We start from the raw sequence: 19,907 nt of genomic DNA on the forward strand, positions 1-19,907 counted from the left end.
AGACATTATTTTACAGTGTTATAAAATCCTTTAATGACTTATAAGCATTTGTGAAAGTTCTGCTTGCATTACAGCTTAGTCTTGATCTGTGAGCTGAACAGATTTACTGTTACATCCATGAGATTATGAAAATTCAGATACATGTCATGTCACAGGGTGTCAGAGGTCAGTATCAAATGAGTTTGAAATTATTATTTGCAGCACAAATAAGGTTTTTTAGGATTTTTAAAAATCCCTAAACTGTCAGAAAAGGATAAGGCCTAAGATATTTCTATGTGAGTGGCTAAATTTATTTTTGTTTTTATAATTATAATGCATAAACTATGAAATTATACACAATGTATAAAAAAGTACACCATTTTTTGTTTTCCAATGTTTTTTATTTATTTATTTATTTAATGTATTTTTTTGGATTTACATAAAAAAAATAGCCTACTTCAATAATTCAAACAGCTTGAATAAAACCCGTTAATATTTATTATAGACCCCGTGCCAACTTTTTTGAGACCTGTAGCAGGCATTAAATTTTAAATGAGCTAATTAAGTGGATAAAAGTGTAAAATTTCTCAGTTTAAACATTTGCTACGTTATCTATGTTCTATTGTGAATAAAATATTGGCTCATGTGATTCTGAAATTCCTTTAGTTTTCATTTTATTAAAATTTAAAAAACGTCCCAACTTTTCCGGAATTCGGGTTGTATATATATATATATGTATATATATATATATATATATAAAATTCAAGTGTACATTTTACTTTTATTGCATATTGAAATAAATATTTCTGAGTTCTGTATCAATCTGTGTTGTTGTTTGTTTATTTTAATTTTTCTTACGAAGATAACTGACCCTTTATTTTCCTTTGTAATAAATGTGCTTATAAACCAAGAACAAGCTATTTATAGCTGTATTTATCAACTGCTTAGTATTGACTATTAATGTTAAGACAAGGCTTTATAAAGCATAAACTGACTATTTACTAATGAGTGCAGTTATTATGAAGTGTTATCAATGCATTTGCTAATGTTAAAAAATTAGACATTATTTTACAGTGTTATAAAATCCTTTAATGACTTATAAGCATTTGTGAAAGTTCTGCTTGCATTACAGCTTAGTCTTGATCTGTGAGCTGAACAGATTTACTGTTACATCCATGAGATTATGAAAATTCAGATACATGTCATGTCACAGGGTGTCAGAGGTCAGTATCAAATTAGTTTGAAATTATTATTTGCAGCACAAATAAGGTTTTTTAGGATTTTTAAAAATCCCTAAACTGTCAGAAAAGGATAAGGCCTAAGATATTTCTATGTGAGTGGCTAAATTTATTTTTGTTTTTATAATTATAATGCATAAACTATGAAATTATACACAATGTATAAAAAAGTACACCATTTTTTGTTTTCCAATGTTTTTTATTTATTTATTTATTTAATGTATTTTTTTGGATTTACATAAAAAAAATAGCCTACTTCAATAATTCAAACAGCTTGAATAAAACCCGTTAATATTTATTATAGACCACTGTAACTGTCTATAATCTTACAAACAAGTTTATTATTAAAATAAAAGTGTGTACACCAGATAAATTGGACGATAAAGAAATTGCTATCAATAGTATAATAGAGCATGTTTTAGGTTTAGATGCAGAAATGGACAAATCAAATGTAAAAAAAAATGTACTTGATTTAATTAAATATAGATTAATTCTTGTAAGAGCAAAATAAATAAATAAATACGTACACACATAAAAAAGCAGCCAAGACGAATGAGTTTGCTTTTTTATATAGATTAAAATTGAACACAGAGGCAGCTGGTAAATGCGGTCACTTTAATATTCAAATCCAGTAGATCCAGTTCAGATTTATTTCTCAACGGTTTATGTTCACATGGTTTCTTTTTGTTTATATTCGCCAAGCTATTATGTATTTTGAAATAATCTTGTCCGTGCAAGATTGCCTTGTCTTCGTTCGTACGACGAAAGGCAGAATCCTGCAGCTCGAGAGATGTTATTCTGCCAGTCGCGCTTTCAAATAGTCTTGCCAGGGGCGGCTGGCCAATAGAGGGCGCTAGGGCGCCGCCCCCCCATGAGCATATACCATAGACTGCAGTCAAATACATGTAAATACATAAATAAATCATATATAAAATTATCAATATTTGTGTGTTTGAGATAGTAAATGCAGCTAGTATATTTGAAAAATATTATAGAAATTCAAAATGTTTGTTTTTCTACACGTCCCGTCTAGATCTGTACACGTGATCAGCTCTGGGGCGCTGGAGAAAGCGCCCCAGAAAGGCGGGTCTTTGGAGCAGTTTAGCCAATTGCTGATTTTAGATATAAATGTTTGACATAAACTGTAGCCAATCAGCGAGCTAAAATCTAGTCAGCTATGGGCGCTTCGCCTAGCGCCCCAAACTGCGCGCGGCCGCGAGGCGCGAGCAATGGGCGCGAGCCACTACTAAAGTATCGAGTTTATTATGTTTATTTACTGTACATTTTGTGGAACATTTGTTTGAAATCACTCAAAATTGTTGCAGGTAATAGTTGTATTTAATCAGCTAATTAATGACTAAGTATTTTGTTTGAGTTAAATTTCAAATGCAAATAGAAAGTTTGTGCAATATGTTTGTTTTTGTGCAAAATTGCCTCAACCTTTTAATATTGGCATTAAATAATTACTTTTCACAGAGCACTGGTATCCTGGGTGGTTATTAATTATAATAGGATTTTTTTATTTATATAGCCTTTCCAACAAAGTCGCTTTACAATATAGGCCTAGGTTAAGGAATTGAACTAAATAAACCTCAACATCAAAGATAGACATACCAAGGGCAGATATAAATATACAGAGTTCAGTTACAAAAGTTAGGTTAAAGATTCAAGCAAGTAACATAAACATTAATAATAAGGTAAAATGTAAAGATTCTGAGCTAAAGAGTAATATTCAGACAAAAAAAAAAGGTTTTGAAGGAGAAAAGGGTGAATGCTTGACAGACGTCTTGAGCAAAAGCATTCCACAACCTGGGAGCCACAATGCTATAAGACCTGGTGTCCCATGGTTACCAAGGCCAAGCTATTTAAAATAACCGAATATGACAGCCCCACCTAACATAATTTTCACCAGCCGCCACTGAGTCTTGCACACTTAAACGGGTCACAAACACCTGCATTTAGCTCTTGTTGTGTTATAATGGGTGTATTGTGTGCATTTGTGGTAAAATTTTATTTTAAAAAGCTCTTAAACAAGAATAAATTCGTTAGTTTTGAGCTCGACACTGTACGCGCGGATCGGAGCGGTGATTTCAGATAGGCAGCCACAAATATTTCATTTTCACACAAACAGTTCAAAAACATCTGAATTTAGCTCTTGGTGTGTTCTAATTGGTGAATTGTGTGATATCGCTGTAATATGTTATTATTAAAAGCTATAAAACAAGAATAAACTCGTTTTTTCTGAGCTCGTCATTCCACACGCTCGTGCTCAGAGCGGTGATTCATCTCTCGTATTTCTCACGTATCACTGATCACACATCAATTATTAATGAGCCCTGACCCTGTAATAATCATATATGTTGGTTTAGCTTGTCAGTGTGAATTAAATCTAAGTATTTATTTGTATTTTTAACCGTTTTAAAAGAGAAACTAAATGAGAGTCTCCTCCCTTTTTTACTCCGGGAATTGCACCTGTAGGGGCGCTATTTCTCTCAGACAAAGGAAGTCTAAGCACATATACTCAAACAGAGGGACAGAGTGAGATGAGATGTCTGACAGTTTTTTATAATTTTCTGTTATCCATACTGTGTTGTAAAGTCGTAAAACTATGCATATTTCCTCAGAATGACTTTTACATCTGTATGAAAAAGTTATTTGAGGTGTTAAAAAATTAAAAAATACAATACAATTAATGATTCCCTTTTTACGGTCATTTAAAAAAATCACCACGGCAAAACCATTCAAGCTATCCAAAATCCATTTGCAAATTAAATTCCTCAATGTTTTTGCATCATGTAGACAAAGTTTGGTGTGTATAGTGTTACTCTCCTCGGAGCAGTATGCATTAATTCACAGCTAAATGTAAAAAAAATCCACATTCAAATCAAAATAGCCGACTTCCTGTTGGTCGTAGCTGATGACTAATAATAATATTAATAATAATAATAATAATAAATATAGCTGCAAGCAGCGATGTCGGGCTCAAGCCATCAGTGCAACACCACCCCCGGTGGCATCAGGTAAACTGTGCCCAGCGGGCACATATATTCACAATAGCCCTCTGGCAGTCAGGTTTTAAGGGATACGGCATTTAAAGGGTTAATCCGAATCATCTAGACTTTGAAAATACATTCACAGAACAATATACTTAACTTTAGTAACACATTTTTTAGTCTGAGTTAAATTTGTTTTTTTTTGGCTCATTTTATCAGTGAAGGAAAAAATGCCTAATAATTCTGCACACCTGAATATAAGGAGTTTTGTTTTTCTCTTCCAGCCTTCATGGTCAACTACATATATATCACAATTGTTGCCTTCTATAGTGCAGCTAAACCAATTCTCATCCCATTCGTCCATTTTTGTATATCACAAATCCCGGACAATATTTGTTGTAGTCCAAACAATTTGTTCATTATAGTTTTTAAAAAGTGTTTTTTGTTAAATAAAATATCTCCTTTTGAATTGGACTTTCAGCTTAGTAACTTTGCAGAACTTTTTTATGCTGAAACAGCAACATTACAGCATAACTAAAGTTGAAAAAGTGAAAAATAATAATAGCACTCCTTTAATAGGCATTATTAAGCAGTTCATAAATACAGCTATAAATGTTTTGTTCTTGAGCTATAAAGTTCAATCATTGTATTTTCATACAAGTATAATTACAGTATTTTCAAACCAGTTATTTAGGAGTTGTCAGTAGTTTATGAGATCATTAAGAAAGTGAAATTAAATGATAAGTGAACTATTTTAGTGTAAATATATAATTCTTATTACTTAGACACATGATAATAGTTGGTCAGTGTGTTAATAACTGCTTTATTAACATATATTTCTGCTGTAATTCATGATAAAGTCAGGTTTTTATAAAACATTTAGTAGTTTCCAGCTATCTATTTTTGTGAGCTCATCTAAAGTGAAGACTATTTATACATTTAAAGCATTCACAAAGGAGATTTAAAGGATCATTCATCTACCAAACTAAAAAGTTAAACAACACAGAGGGATACAGAACACAGAAATATTTTTTCATGATGGAAAAAATGAAACTGTACAGCTGTACACTTGATAAAAAAATTATATATATATATACATGTATACAGTATATATGTATGTATGTATGTATGTATGTATGTGTGTGTACTGGCTTTGCAATGCCGTTGATAATAGGAGTAAGCAAGTTTAAAACACATACAAACAGAGTCCATGCAGACGGATGTAGATTCATAACAAATGTCTTTCTTTATTACTTGAGCTCCATTAAACGTGATCTCAAACTTCTTGCTCTTGTTGATCCTGGTTCACATGTCACACAAAGCCATACTTTATGGACCGCATACAACTAGAATCCTCCTTGCGAACTTTTTTATTTATTTATTTATTTATTTACTTATTATTATTATTATTATTATTTTTTTTTTTTTGGATTTACATTTTAAAAGATTAGCCTACTTCATTCTAAACAGCTTGAATAAAACCTGTTAATATTTATTATAGATCACTGTAACTGTCTATAATCTAACAAACAAGTTATGAAAATAAAAGTGTGTACACCAGATAAATTGGACGATAAAGAACTTGTTAACAATAGTAAAATAGAGCAAGTTTTAGGTTTTTAGGCATTTAGATGCAGAAATGGACAAATCAAATGTAAAATAAAATGTCATCGATTTAATTAAAAATAGATTATTTCTTGTTAGAGGAATATAATAATAATAAATAAATACTTAAATACATACATACATACATACATACATACATACACACATAAAAAAGCAGCCAAGACGAATGATTTTCTGTATTTTTTTTATAGATTAAAATTGAAGCAGCTGGTAAATGCGGTCACTTAATATTCAAATCCAGTAGATCCACTTCCGATTTATTTCTCAATGGTTTATGTTCACGTGGCTGTTTTCGTTTATATTTGCCAAGCTATTATGTATTTTGAAATAATCTTGTCTGTGATGTGTTCGTTCGTACGACGAAAGGCAGAATCCTGCAGCTCCAGAGATATATGTTATTCTGCCAGTCTTGCTTTCAAATAGTCTTTCACACTTAAACGGGTCTTTTTTCACCTGCATTTAGCTCTTGTTGTGTTATAATGGGTGTATTGTGTGCATTTGTGGTAATATTTTATTTTAAAAAGCTCTTAAACAAGAATAAATTCATTAGTTTTGAGCTCTGAGACACGCGCTGATCGGAGGCGGGGATTTTAGATAGGCAGTCGCAAATATTTCATTTTCACACAAACAGTTCAAAAACATCTGAATTTAGCTCTTGGTGTGTTCTAATTGGTGAAATGTGTGATATCGCTGTAACATTTTATTTTAAATAGCTATAAAACAAGAATAAACTAGTTTTTTCTGAGCTCGTCATTCCACACGCTCGTGCTCATAGCTGTGATTCATCTCTCGTATTTCTCACGTATCACTGATCACACATCAATTATTAATGAGCCCTGACCCTGTAATAATCATATATGTTGGTTTAGCTTGCCAGTGTGAATTAAATCTAAGTATTAATTTGTATTTTTAACCGATTTAAAAGTGAATCTAAAAGAGAGTCTCCGCCCTTTCAGTCGAATTTCCCTTTCAGGAATTGCACCTGTAGGGGCGCATTTTCTCTCAGACAATGTAAGTCTCAGCACATATACTCAAACAGAGGGACAGAGTGAGATGAGATGTCTGACAGTTTTTTTTAATTTTCTGTTATCCATACAGTGTTGTAAAGTCGTGAAACTATCCATATTTACTCAGAATGACTTTTTTTCTGTATGAAAAAAGGTTTTGAAGTGTTTGCTATTTAAAAATGCAGGACAATTAATAATTCCCTTTTTACCGACATTTAAAAAATTCACCACGACAAAACCGTTCAAGCTATCCAAAATCCATTCGCAATTTAAATTCCTCAATGTTTTGGCATCATGTAGACAAAGTTTGGTGTGTATAGTGTTACTCTCCTCTGAGCAGTATGCATTAATTCACAGCTAAATGTAAAAAAAATCCACATTCAAATAAAAATAGCCGACTTCCTGTTGGTCGTAGCTGATGACTGCGAATTAGAAAGTTGTCCGTCTTGATAAGAACAATTTATGTACCGAGTTTGGTGTCTGTAGCTAAAACTAACCCCCCCACTTTTGACAAAAGGTGGCGCTATAGAGTTCCTCTTCCACGCCCTCTTATGAACTTTTGCCAGTGTCTAGTTATCATTAATACTGATATGCATGGGCGGATCTACAGGGGGGCAAGGGGGGCAGGTGCCCCCCCACTCTAGAGCCTTGCCCCCCCAGCTGCCCCCCTAACTTTAATGATCCAAAAACTGTACTTACAAAAACAACCCACCACTATGTCCAATACATTTACCAAAAGTGAACAATTTCATTTTTAATTTTAAATGTATTATTCGCCCTCCCCCCCTGCCCCTCAAATACTTAGTTACGTCCCTGATTCAAACGTGCAGAGCGTTTAAACTGCTTCGGTGCGGTGGCCCTGCAACGAGAGACTGAGCTGCCCCGGACAGATCCTCTGAAGGTGAAGTGAGTTTCCCCAGGTGTAGTTTAAACACACGTTTAACTTAAAGTTACATTTGTAATGAATGTATTGTATGCTAAAGACGATTCAGCATCAGCAAAAACAGCGAGTCTATTACGTTCAGTAAAATCAGCGGTCAAATCGCTCCCTCGTGATTTGTAAGAGCACTCTTCTCTTTGATTAGCCTGATTTTGATTTTAGTAAAGACAAGAACAGCTTAATAAAAAATATAAAATATTGAGGGGCAGCGCTAGGGCTGGGCTAATGGGGCTTTAGCCCCGAAAGTTTTTAGTAAAGCCCCGATCATTTTGTTAAATTGTCTTTCTCACAGAGCAAAACAATTCATCAGAAAAACAAATGTGAATAAGATTACAGCGGCCGCGATTAACTAATCATGAACAGTGCATATTACATTTTTATTTATATTTTTCCCTTTGCATTAAAGGTACTTTTGACGTGCTTTTGCAACGTTGAGCATTGTAGCAAATCACAGACATGTCTGTTGATCACATCGGCCAATCAGAGGCGTTTAAATGAGTCGTTGTGCTGAAGATGTGTTTTGCGCGAGCTCACCGAGTTCACATTCGCAAACCTGTCATTATTATTGGCAATCAACTTAAGATGCAGATAAGAGATTCACTTGATATTATTATTGATGCTGCTCTGATGCACTACATTACGCAACGCTCTGTTTGTTGTTAGGAAGACTAAAAGTTCAGCGGTCTAGCTCATCAATGTCAAAATTATTAAATAAGTTAACAAATGCCTGGTAAAATGTAAGTAGATAATTTAATATTTGACTGTTTTACAATAGAAAAGTTCAACTTTTTTTTTTTATTTATTAAATTTTGCCTTTTTGAATTGAAAATATGCTATAATTTCCTTGATTCATTTATGTAAATTAAAAATAAAATATTAGTTGCAAATAGTTACAATTATTTCACTAATACAACAAGCCTTTCTTTTTCTTTATTCCCTTAAATCATTTTAATAAGTAATTAATTACTTTAAATAAAAATACCCAATTTTAGTTTGGGCTGTTACGTTACAACACACAATACATTGCCAGTTAGGAGATCGATCATTTGATTAGCTAAGCCTAAGCAGTCCTATTAAATCCAATTCCTCTCAGATATCACAGCAATGAAACCAGGTTACAACTGGGGAAATAACAAATACAATAGAATTAAGTAGTCTAAACATAACTGGTGTGTGTGTTGTGAATTAAAAAAGTTGTAGTGTGTAAGGGCATGATTAAACAATAACTACTGTAGTTTAAAAGTGTTTTTGTGTGGTTTTTTTTTTTTAAAGCAATTCATATATAGGGATTCCATGTACCCCTGCCACCCTGCCAAGACCTCTTGCCACCCCTTTGCCCCTGTAATGATGAGCCAGAGACGTTCGTATCCAAATGCAGCGCTTTATTAAAGAATGGTCAAACAGGCAGAAATCAGGAATGGCGTCAGGTGTGTCAGGGATAACCAGAGTCGAAACCAGAAACAAGCAGAGATCGGGGCAGGCAGCAGAGAATCAGAGTCGGAGTAATCAGTCCGAAGATCAAACACGGGAATGACAAAACACAGGGAGAAACGCTCGGAAATGTTAGACAGGCTAGACAAGACTTCGCATTGAGTGAGAGTGAGTGTGCTGCTTTTATGTGTGTGTGTAAATGAGGTGCAGGTGTGGCAAGGAAATTGGCTGATGAATGAGGTGCAGGTGTGGCAGGGTGATTGTGATGCAGTGACTCATGGGTAATGTAGTTCGGGTGTGGTGCAACAGTATGAGAGGTGCTAGTGTCCAAGTGACATCTGGTGGTTGATGGGTGGAATGGTCCTGAGTGGAGTGCCCTCTAATGAAGTTCATGGGCACTCCATCTAATAATCGTGACATAGCCCACCCCCAAAGGAGCGGCTTCCAGACACTCAAAACAATCTAGGAGGGCGGTGGAGCGGAGGCGGAACAGGGGGAGGGATGGAGGGCCAGGTCCATGAGGAAGTGCAGTGGACTGGGGCAGAGCAGGTGGAACTGGAGCCCTTCCTGGGCCTAACTCAGGAAAACAGGAGCCCCTCCTGGGCCTGGCATAGGAAACAGGGGCCCGACATGGGCTTAACTCGGGAACGGGAGCCCGCCATGGGCCTAACTCTGGAACAAGGGTCCACCAAGGCAGAGCAGGTGGCGTGGCAGCCCACCAGAGTGGAGCAGGTGGAGCTGAAGCCCACCAGGGAGGAGTAGAGGACCACCACAGCTGAGAAGATGGGACAGAAGCCCACCAGGGCGGAGCAGAGGACCACCACAGCTGAGAAGACGGGACAGAAGCCAACCAGGGCGGTGCAGAGGACCACCACAGCCGAGCAGATGGGACAGAAGCCCACCAGGGCGGTGCAGAGGACCACCACAGCCGAGCAGACGGGACAGAAGCCCACCAGGGCGGAGCAGAGGACCACCACAGCCGAGCAGACAGGACAGAAGCCCACCAGGGCGGAGCAGAGGACCACCACAGCCGAGCAGACGGGACAGAAGCCCACCAGGGCGGAGCAGAGGACCACCACAGCCGAGCAGACGGGACAGAAGCCCACCAGGGCGAAGCAGAGGACCACCACAGTGGAGTCGATGGCACCGGACCGCAAGTCTGCTCAGGTGGGACTGAAACAGAGAACATTGACAGGTTAATAGCGGCCTCCGTGGCCGTGATGAGATGGTAGCTGGCCTCCTTGGCCATTACAGGGCAGGCGGTTAGTTCATGGAGGACCTCCGTGGCCATGACAGGACAGACAGAGAGTTGGGGGATGGTCTCCGTAGCCCAGACCGGAATGAATGAGAGCTCATTGACGGCCTCCCTGGCCGTGACAGGATAGGACGAGAGCTCTGAGATGTGACGAGGCTCTGGGAGTTTGGCTGAGATGTGACGAGGCTCTGGTAGATCTTTGGTGATTTGATTGGGTTCATGAAGATCATTGATGACTTGACTTTGCTCATGAAGATCATTAATGACTTGACTTTGCTCATGAAGATCGTTGGTGACTTGACTTTGCTCATGAAGATCGTTGGTGACTTGACTTTGCTCATGAAGATCGTTGGTGACTTGACTTTGCTCATGAAAATCGTTGGTGACTTGACTTGGTTCCTGAGGATCAACTGTGACTTGACTTAGTTCATGGAGGTTAATAATGACTTGACTTTGCTCATGAAGATCATTGATGACTTGACTTTGCTCATGAAGATCATTGATGACTTGACTTTGCTCATGAAGATCATTGATGACTTGACTTAGTTCACGGAGGTTAATGGTGACTTGACTTTGCTCATGAAGATCATTGATGACTTTAATCGGTCCTTGAAGATCACCAGTGACTTGACTCTGTCTATGAAGAACACCAGTGACTAGCCTTGGCTCTGGAAAGTCCATGGTGACCAGCCTTGGTTCTGGAAAGTCCATGGTGACTAGCCCTGACTCTGGAAAGTCCATGGTGACTAGCCCTGACTCTGGAAAGTCCATGGTGACTAGCCCTGACTCTGGAAAGTCCATGGTGACTAGCCCTGACTCTGGAAAGTCCATGGTGACTAGCCCTGACTCTGGAAAGTCCATGGTGACTAGCCCTGACTCTGGAAAGTCCATGGTGACTAGCCCTGACTCTGGAGAGTTCACTGGAACCTGACTCGACTCTGGAGAGTTCACTGGAACCTGACTCGACTCTGGAGAGTTCACTGGAACCTGACTCGACTCTGGAGAGTTCACTGGAACCTGACTCGACTCTGGAGAGTTCACTGGAACCTGACTCGACTCTGGAGAGTTCACTGGAACCTGACTCGACTCTGGAGAGTTCACTGGAACCTGACTCGACGTCAGGTGTGTCAGGGATAACCAGAGTCGAAACCAGAAACAAGCAGAGATCGGGGCAGGCAGCAGAGAATCAGAGTCGGAGTAATCAGTCTGAAGATCAAACACGGGAATGACAAAACACAGGGAGAAACGCTCGGAAATGTTAGACAGGCTAGACAAGACTTCGCATTGAGTGAGAGTGAGTGTGCTGCTTTTATGTGTGTGTGTAAATGAGGTGCAGGTGTGGCAAGGAAATTGGCTGATGAATGAGGTGCAGGTGTGGCAGGGTGATTGTGATGCAGTGACTCATGGGTAATGTAGTTCGGGTGTGGTGCAACAGTATGAGAGGTGCTAGTGTCCAAGTGACATCTGGTGGTTGATGGGTGGAATGGTCCTGAGTGGAGTGCCCTCTAATGAAGTTCATGGGCACTCCATCTAATAATCGTGACAGCCCCCCCATGCAAAATTTTCTAGATCCACCACTGCTGATATGTGTTCTGAGTTTGATGAAATTCTAAGCATGTTATATGCCTCAAAATCACCTGAGAAGTATTCCAGTTTGACATGTTGCCACGTCAACAATATTTTTAGATATCAGTATCCCCCCAGCAGATTTATATCGGCTCTGTTTTAACATTATTCTGATGAAGTTTAAAGCAAATTGAGTAAAAATAAGATGCTGAAATCAAAGCATTTTGAAAATGACACACTTCCTGCTGACAGTTGGTGGCGCTATAACTTTGACTCCTAATAGTCACATATATGCGATCGACATCATACAGCGAATAATCTGATGAAGTTTTATTAAAATCAGGTAGTGTATGTGGATGCTATTAGACACGTCCTGTTTCTCATTTCTCGCCATAAATTCAACGCCTCGCCACGGGCAAACCGTTCGAGATATCAAAAATCCCCTGGCAATTTTTCATCCCCAATGTCTTGAGATCATGTTGACCGAGTTTGGTGGCACTCACCTAAAAACCTATGACAAGTATTTCAAATTCCAGAGTAAGCGCTTTCTACATAACTCTAAATAGCTGACTTCCTGTTGGGCGGAGCCTATGACATGCAAAACAAAAGTTGTTCGGCACGATGAGATCTATATGTGTACTGAGTTTCATATGAATATGTGCAAGTATGTGTGAGCTATACATCAACATTTCTGACTGTGTTCCAGGGGGCGCCGTAGAGCCCCTGTGCCACGCCCGGGTCCCAGCCTCTGCAGGCTCCTAAAGGCCACAGATTCCAGAGTGTGCGCAAATTTTCAAGAGTTTTTGAGTATGTTCAGGACCCCAAAAGCCCCCACAACTTTGACGAAAAATATCAATACTAAACTCTAAATAGCCAACTTCCTGTTGGGCGGAGCCTATGACATGCAGTACGAAAGTTGTTTGGTTTGATGAGTTCTAAATGTGATGTTGGAAAAAAATAATAATAATAAGAAGAAGAATAATAATAAAAAATAATCCTAAGGAAAACAATAGGCCTCTCGCCCTTTGGGCTTGAGCCCTAATAATAATAAACAAAGCAGATACAAGAGGGTCCTCGCACCTCGGTGCTCGGGCCCTAATAACTATGTATTCAGAGTTGGGCTGTGCGATATGGACAAAGAAAACCTATCACGATTTTTTTGCGATCAATTTTGCGATTTCAATTTTAATCACGATTTTGACACACACAGACATGCTTTACAGTCATAAATGCATTCAGTATAAATTGGAAACACATTTCCAAAAGAAAACCAATGAGAGCTTTATCAAAAAGTTGTAATATGTCTCTAGAACAGACTAAAGTCAAAATAAACACTAAGTAAAGATGTCAAACAAAATCTAGACATATGGCAAAAAACAAAAAAAAACCCGTGTTCAGGGATTTTTATTATTTATTTTGCATTGGTCATAAAGCTCACTGTAGCGGTGCCTCAGGTGTTATATGTTTTGCCCAATATATATTTATTGCCCAAGGTTCACACGTACTCCGTCTGCAGTGCGTATACAGTAAGTTATGTGTACGCGGTTCAGAAGCAGCAACGAGAGCACATTATCGTAACGCGAAAGCACATTAAAATAATGCACGATTGGATAGATGCAGACACACGCAGATTTCCTTTGCTCTGTTAACAAAACCAGATGTGCGTGCTCAGATCATAGACTGTATAAGGCTCAGATACACGCTGCCTTAAAACGTGTCTCCTCTCGCTCAACCTGTGTCCTTTGCACTCACAACTCTCTCTGTGCGCATGCGCAAGATATTCAATCTTTTCACACATTTCTATTTATAACCTTTTCTGTTCTCATCTTTTTACCGCGTGCAGTGTGAACATTCTGATCCGTTAACATGGGCTTGAAAAAAAAAGGCTACGCATCACAGACAGTGTGTGTAAACCTGGAGTTAGCCATACGCCCAGTCTGCTCTATTCTCGCGCTCCACTTAGGCGCGCTGCATCCTGATTGGTTCAGATAACATACTGCGGGAGGTCGGGGCTGCAGAAAATCGTGCCATAAAGCGATTTAGAAATCACGCACACTCAAATCGCGATTTTATTTAGTTTTCGATTAATCGCACTGCCCTAATTCAGAGGTGTATAAAGACTTAACTTAATAAGCCATTATTTTTTTATTACCTTAGATTGAGCTATTTCTATCTACATACACCGCGGGTCCCTTTACCTGGAAGTCACCACCATGTTTGAACAGCCCCAAACAGACAACTTTGTTGTTCTTACGAATAAAACACTCATACAAAGATGAACAAGTACATTAACATTAGCAAAAACACAGATTTATTGAATAAAGTATATAGAATTCCTTAATTTACCTTTGTAAAGAAATCTCATTGCTCTCTGCTGTCTTTACCAACGACATCTTTACCTGCGTCAGCCACCGTAGCATCTCTAAAGGGAGGGGTGAGCGGGGGACTGAGCCGTTGGTTGCAATTCGCAACCTCACAACTAGATGCTCACTGCACCTGCACCTTTAAAACATCAAAAACCTTCCGAAATTGCCATTATGAATTTTCCTTAGTTATGACATCATGACCACGAGCTCATTAACATATTACTGGACACATTCACATATTCAATTAGAATTTATTAGGATTAACCCCTTGAGATGTATCATCTCATTTCGAGGGGGTCCTTACAATGAAACACAATTACAACTTAAAGAGCATAACAAGATTACAATTAACAAAACATCAACAAACAGGCAAACAATAAAACACCACCAAAAAAGAGAGAAAAAAAACAAAACAACCAGAACACATAACAACAACGGCAGTTTCAATGATAGCATGTGCAATCTACTTTAAAATAAGATAATAGAGATTGTTTAAACAACGAGAAAGTAAGTCTGGACAGAGTGCCTAACTTGATGATTTGAAGTAAAGAGTAAAAAGTATTGTTGTAGATAACTAGGATTATCAAAGTAAATACATTTAAATATAAATTGGAGCCAGTGAGTCTGCCTTCTCACATTCAAAGATGGCCACTGAAGTGCATCATACATTGTACAATGGTGAGTGGAAAAAGAACATCCTAAAACGAATCTACAAATTCTATTATATGCCGAATTAAGTGAGACAAGATCAGATTTTAATGCCATCTGATAAACCAATCTGATAAACATCACAGTAATCAAAAAACGGAAATATTAATTGAACAACTAGTTCCTCTTCAGGAACTCGAGCTGCGTCGAGAACGTTTGGGGAACGCGTCCAGCGTGACGTCTCTGAATAATGTGTATAATCAGTCCAAAGGAAGGGCGAGACGTCATAGGCAGGTGACGTCAGAGACCAGGAAGCATAAAAGCATGAGCGGCGAAGCCGGAAATCAGCCTTGTGTCTTCAGCAAGCGCTCTGTGTGTGTGTGTCAGTCGCTATCTGTTTGTGAGTCTTATTTAGTGTCGTTTGTCCACTGATAAACTCCATTGTCAAAGCTTCGAGAGAAGTTTTGGGCGAGAGCAGGCAGCGTTCAGGCTGTGTGTTTTCCCTGCCAAAAAAAAAAAAAAAAAAGTAGGGACACACGCAGCTCGTGTGTTGTCTGCTTGAGAGTGAAGCGCGCAGTATCAGCTCTCGAGGGAGTTGACGGCTGCGATGCAAGCCTTTACTTCACTCTCAGAAGGCTCTCTTTGAGGAGAGAGCTTTCACTGGAATTTCTCAGGGTGCCAGCCCCGCTTTTGTCGAGGAAAAAACGGAGCGGTGGTTGTGCTCGCGGGATTCGCTTTCGGATCTGCTTGAAGGAATGTAAGACGCGCAGCAAGTCCCTATCTACTTTCTTAGCCACCAGATCCGGCGCCCGCTCTCGGGGGTTCGGAAGCCCGCGTTTGCGGTACTTTCTCCCCGATGAGAGGGCGCGACGCACTGCCTGTCTTTCTCAGAGAAGATTGATATGGAAAGGCGTCGATGAGCTCGCCAGTTGTTCAAGCACCAGTCACACAAGCACCAGTTACACACGCATATTATGCCTAATATTATAATAAGCAGCATTAATGAAGAGTGGAGCTCGCGCAGTCGGCTCTCGGGGGGCTGATTGTGCTTTTCTCACTGTTAAGCGCTCCGCTCTCGTCCGTGCATGCGATCTTGCGGTCGCGGTCGCGCTGGGGCTGAGGCACGGCGGCGACCGCGATAGCGGGAATCGCACATGATCTGGTGAACGGGTTGGAGACTGCTCGTCCTATCTCCACCTGTGTTTACTAGATCTAGAGCCCGTTCTCGAGGCTTGGAAACCAGCGCTGCGGTTTCTTCGCCCTCTGAGACAGCTCGCTGCTGCTGCTGCATGCTCTCTCGCCGGGCACGCTCTGAGGAGTGTATCCGTGCATGCGATCTTGTGGTTGCGGTCGCGCTGGGGCACGGCGGCGACCTCGTTCGCAGGAATCGCACATGATCTGGCGAACGGGTTGGAGACGGCTCGTCCTATCTCCACCCGTGTTGACTAGATCTAGAGCTCGGTCTCGAGGCTTGAAAACCCGTGCTGTGGTTTCTTCGTCCTTGGAGGCAGAGCTCGCTGCAGCATTCATCTTTCTCTGAGGAGATTGATGTTGTCTGTGTGACTGAGTAGCATATATAAAAAAAAAAAAAAATAGACATGTACGCTGCCGAGGCAACGCGTGTATTACATTGTTTCATCTTTATGTGAGTTTTTTTCTACACCAGACCGTGCTGACTCGTCTGGTTGTTGACTACTATATATTAATATTTATCTGACTATGTGAAGTTAGATGTGGAGGGGCTCTAGGGATGTAATTTCTTATGTGAGAACACGTGTGTACCGCTCTTCCTCTTAGGAGGTCGAGGCGGTCAGGGGCTGCTGGGTGGAGCAGTCCCAACCATGTTCCAGCCCCTCGTGCCGGGGGTGTCACTTTTGTACTCCGCAGACGCTAGAGTCAGAGTGGCGCTCCCAGGCCGAAGGCTTCTAGTGGAAAGCAGTTCTACGGACCATTGTTTTCGCTGGATAGCCTTCATCATAAGATCCTGACGCGTAAGGCCTAGGACGTTTTGAGGGCCAGCTCCCTCTGGGGAAGAGTGGTGTACACCGCATTACACGGTGCCCGTCTCTCCTCAGTGCCCTCAGGAGATCGATCTGCCAACCCTGCCGGTGTTCCAGGGCGCAGCGGTCTCCAGCAAGCGCTTCTCTCAGTTACCACCCGGAAACGTAGCGGTGCTGAGAGACTCGCTACCTCTACGGAGGTCTCTAGAGCAGCTAGTATGGTCGTCCCCTGCCGGTCCGCCACTTCAGGGCAACGAGCTAGAGACTCTAGACACACCAGAGGCCAGTCTCGCGAGACTGGTTCCCTTAGGAGGTCACATGGCGGTGTGGGAGCCCCTGCCAAGTGTACTTCATGGGGTCCTGCCCCGAGCAGGCTCTGGTCTAGTCTTCCTAGCAGACGACGTGGGTCTGAGGACCGTCGTTTTTAGGAGACTTCAGCTACGAGAGTCCTGATGTTGCGGCTCAGGACCTCGGAAGGCAGGCCCCTCTGGGGAAGAGCGGTATACACCACATTACACGGTGCCCGTCTCTCCTCAGTGCCCTCAGGAGATCGATCTGCCAACCCTGCCGGTGTTCCAGGGCACAGCGGTCTCCAGCGAGCGCTTCTCTCAGTTACCGCCCACAACTCTTAGCTTCCCCGTCTCTCAACCGATGTTGTAAGACCGTTCTCCAATCCAGAGCTCCCTCAATGAGGAAACTTTATGCCTTGAAGTGGAAGCTTTTCACTTCTTGGTGCGGAGACCGCCAGTTCGACCCAGTTAACTGCCCGGATGGTACAGTGCTGGAGTTCCTGCAGGCTCTCTGCAGGGTTGACCCACTCCACCCTGAAGGTCTACGTGGCGACCATGGTGGCCTACCGCACCCCTCTCGATGGCCAGTCAGTGAGCAGAAATCCTCTGGTTATATGTTTTCTCCATGGTGCGCTCAGGCTGAGGCCTCCGGCCAGAAGAAGCTTGTGCTAAGCCGTGATCAGGATGCTATCCTAAGCCTCGAGTCCTCTGATCTCCCCTCTCCTGGGGGTCAAGACTCACTCCTTCTGAAGTTTGGCCATTGGACGGGTTGTCCCCGATTTCTGTCAGGCTCCTTCTCCTTATCTTGCTTTAGCTGTGCTCTTCCACACTAGGCAGAGATTTGAAAGTCTGGCGGCGTGGGCATTCTCGTTCCCCAAACGTTCTCGACGCAGCTCGAGTTCCTGAAGAGGAACGTCTAAGGTTACGTATGTAACCCTGGTTCCTCGAAAGGAACGAGATGCTGCGTCGCAGTGCCACACTTCCGGCATCTCTGGCTGGCGCTTGCTTCATCCTTTGAGGCTGATTTACGGCTTCGCCGCTCATGCTTTTATGCTTCCTGGTCTCTGACGTCACTTGCCTATGACGTCTCGCCCTTCCTTTGGACTGATTATACACATTATTCAGAGACGTCACACTGGACGCATTCCCCAAACGTTCTCGACGCAGCGTCTCGTTCCTTCGAGGAACCAGGGTTACATACGTAACCTTAGACGTTTCTTACAAACACTATAAGAGAAGCAACTTCGAGATCGATGCAAAATACTCATTCCAACATTGACTTTTCGTAAAAAAACATGATTAATATGTGGTTTAAAGGAGAGTTTAGAATCAAGCTATACACCAAGATATTTAATAGTGCCAACTCTATGCAGAGGAGTACCATCAATATCATTGCATATCCTGCAGTTCTGCACCTGTCCTGATGAAGCCACTCATGTTTTCATGTGTGACAAAGTTAGCCAATCACAACAGATGTCCTTTACACACAGGTCAAGTGAAGAATATAGTTTTCTGCTACGGCTGCATGATTGATTAAAATGAAATTGAAACCGCTTTCATTGTTTTAGTGTGACTAATAAACACAGGACTACGACAATATATTGTTTATCAGATTTTGTCGCCTTCTTATTTTATATTAAAATAAAGTATATTTATAATGCAATGCCATTATCACTTCTTAGAATACTATGAAATATGTGAATATGAAATGTGGTATTTTCACATGCTTCAGTTCGAGCAGTATTTACTACACAGAGCCATGGTTCACTGAGAACTATGCAAACAGCTGTCAGTATCGGAAATGATTTCTTCGATTTCATAATTGTGCAATAAAATCGTCTGTGATTTTTTGTTTTTATGTAACTTGTCAGTGAACTACAGCTCTGCATAGTAAATGTTTCATCTGAAAGCACATGATGAAGATTTACTGCTGATTACAGAACCGGTTTTGCCGGAAATGCGCATGACAATCCCATTTGATTAATTGTGCAGCCCTAGTTCCTGCCATTTGAGAGACAAGCAAAAGATCAGAAATTCTGATATAAATCTCACTTGTATTTACATAAGCTGCATCAGCTGCTTGAATCTAATGGCTTTTTTGTCGTGTCTGTAGATATTTGTTGGGGAGATTTCCATGTATATCATGAAGTCCACTAGAGAAGCCCTCATAGCCCAGGAGAAAACCATTGTGACGGGCGAGTGCTGCTATCTAAACCCTCTCATCCGCAGAATCATTAGGTTTATTGGTGAGTCTTCGCTTTTCATTGGTGTTAAACATTTCAGCTCAGTATACTTTGGTTCCAATATGGATTTTTCAGTGGCTAAAACTGATATTTTGGGACCATGATGAGATAATCCATACTTAGACTTTTAACCTAATACATTGCCATTCATTTTGGACTGTCTGCTGTGTGAGAGTGCTGTATCCAAGCATGTTAACAGAAAGTTGAGTGTAAGGAAAAAGTGTGGAAGAAAAAGATGCACAATCAACCGAGAGAACCACAGCCTTATGAGGATTGTCAAGCAAAATGGATTCAATAATTTGAGTGAACTTCACAAGAAATGGAC

The 19,907-nt window shown here is 40.6% G+C and overlaps 1 protein-coding gene across 1 annotated transcript in view; it reads left to right on the top strand.

Moving 5' to 3' along the window:
- LOC132132674 (phospholipid phosphatase-related protein type 1-like) overlaps window positions 1-19,907 on the top strand; it is a 124,849-nt gene that overhangs the window by 92,479 nt on the left and 12,463 nt on the right. The window contains exon 4 of the mRNA XM_059545144.1: window positions 19,453-19,585. Coding sequence (XP_059401127.1) covers window positions 19,453-19,585 — 133 coding nt within the window. The remainder of the gene's footprint in view (window positions 1-19,452; window positions 19,586-19,907) is intronic.

The sequence above is a fragment of the Carassius carassius genome, chromosome 49 (assembly GCF_963082965.1).
Source record: "Carassius carassius chromosome 49, fCarCar2.1, whole genome shotgun sequence".
In the NCBI taxonomy this organism is placed as follows: domain Eukaryota; kingdom Metazoa; phylum Chordata; class Actinopteri; order Cypriniformes; family Cyprinidae; genus Carassius; species Carassius carassius.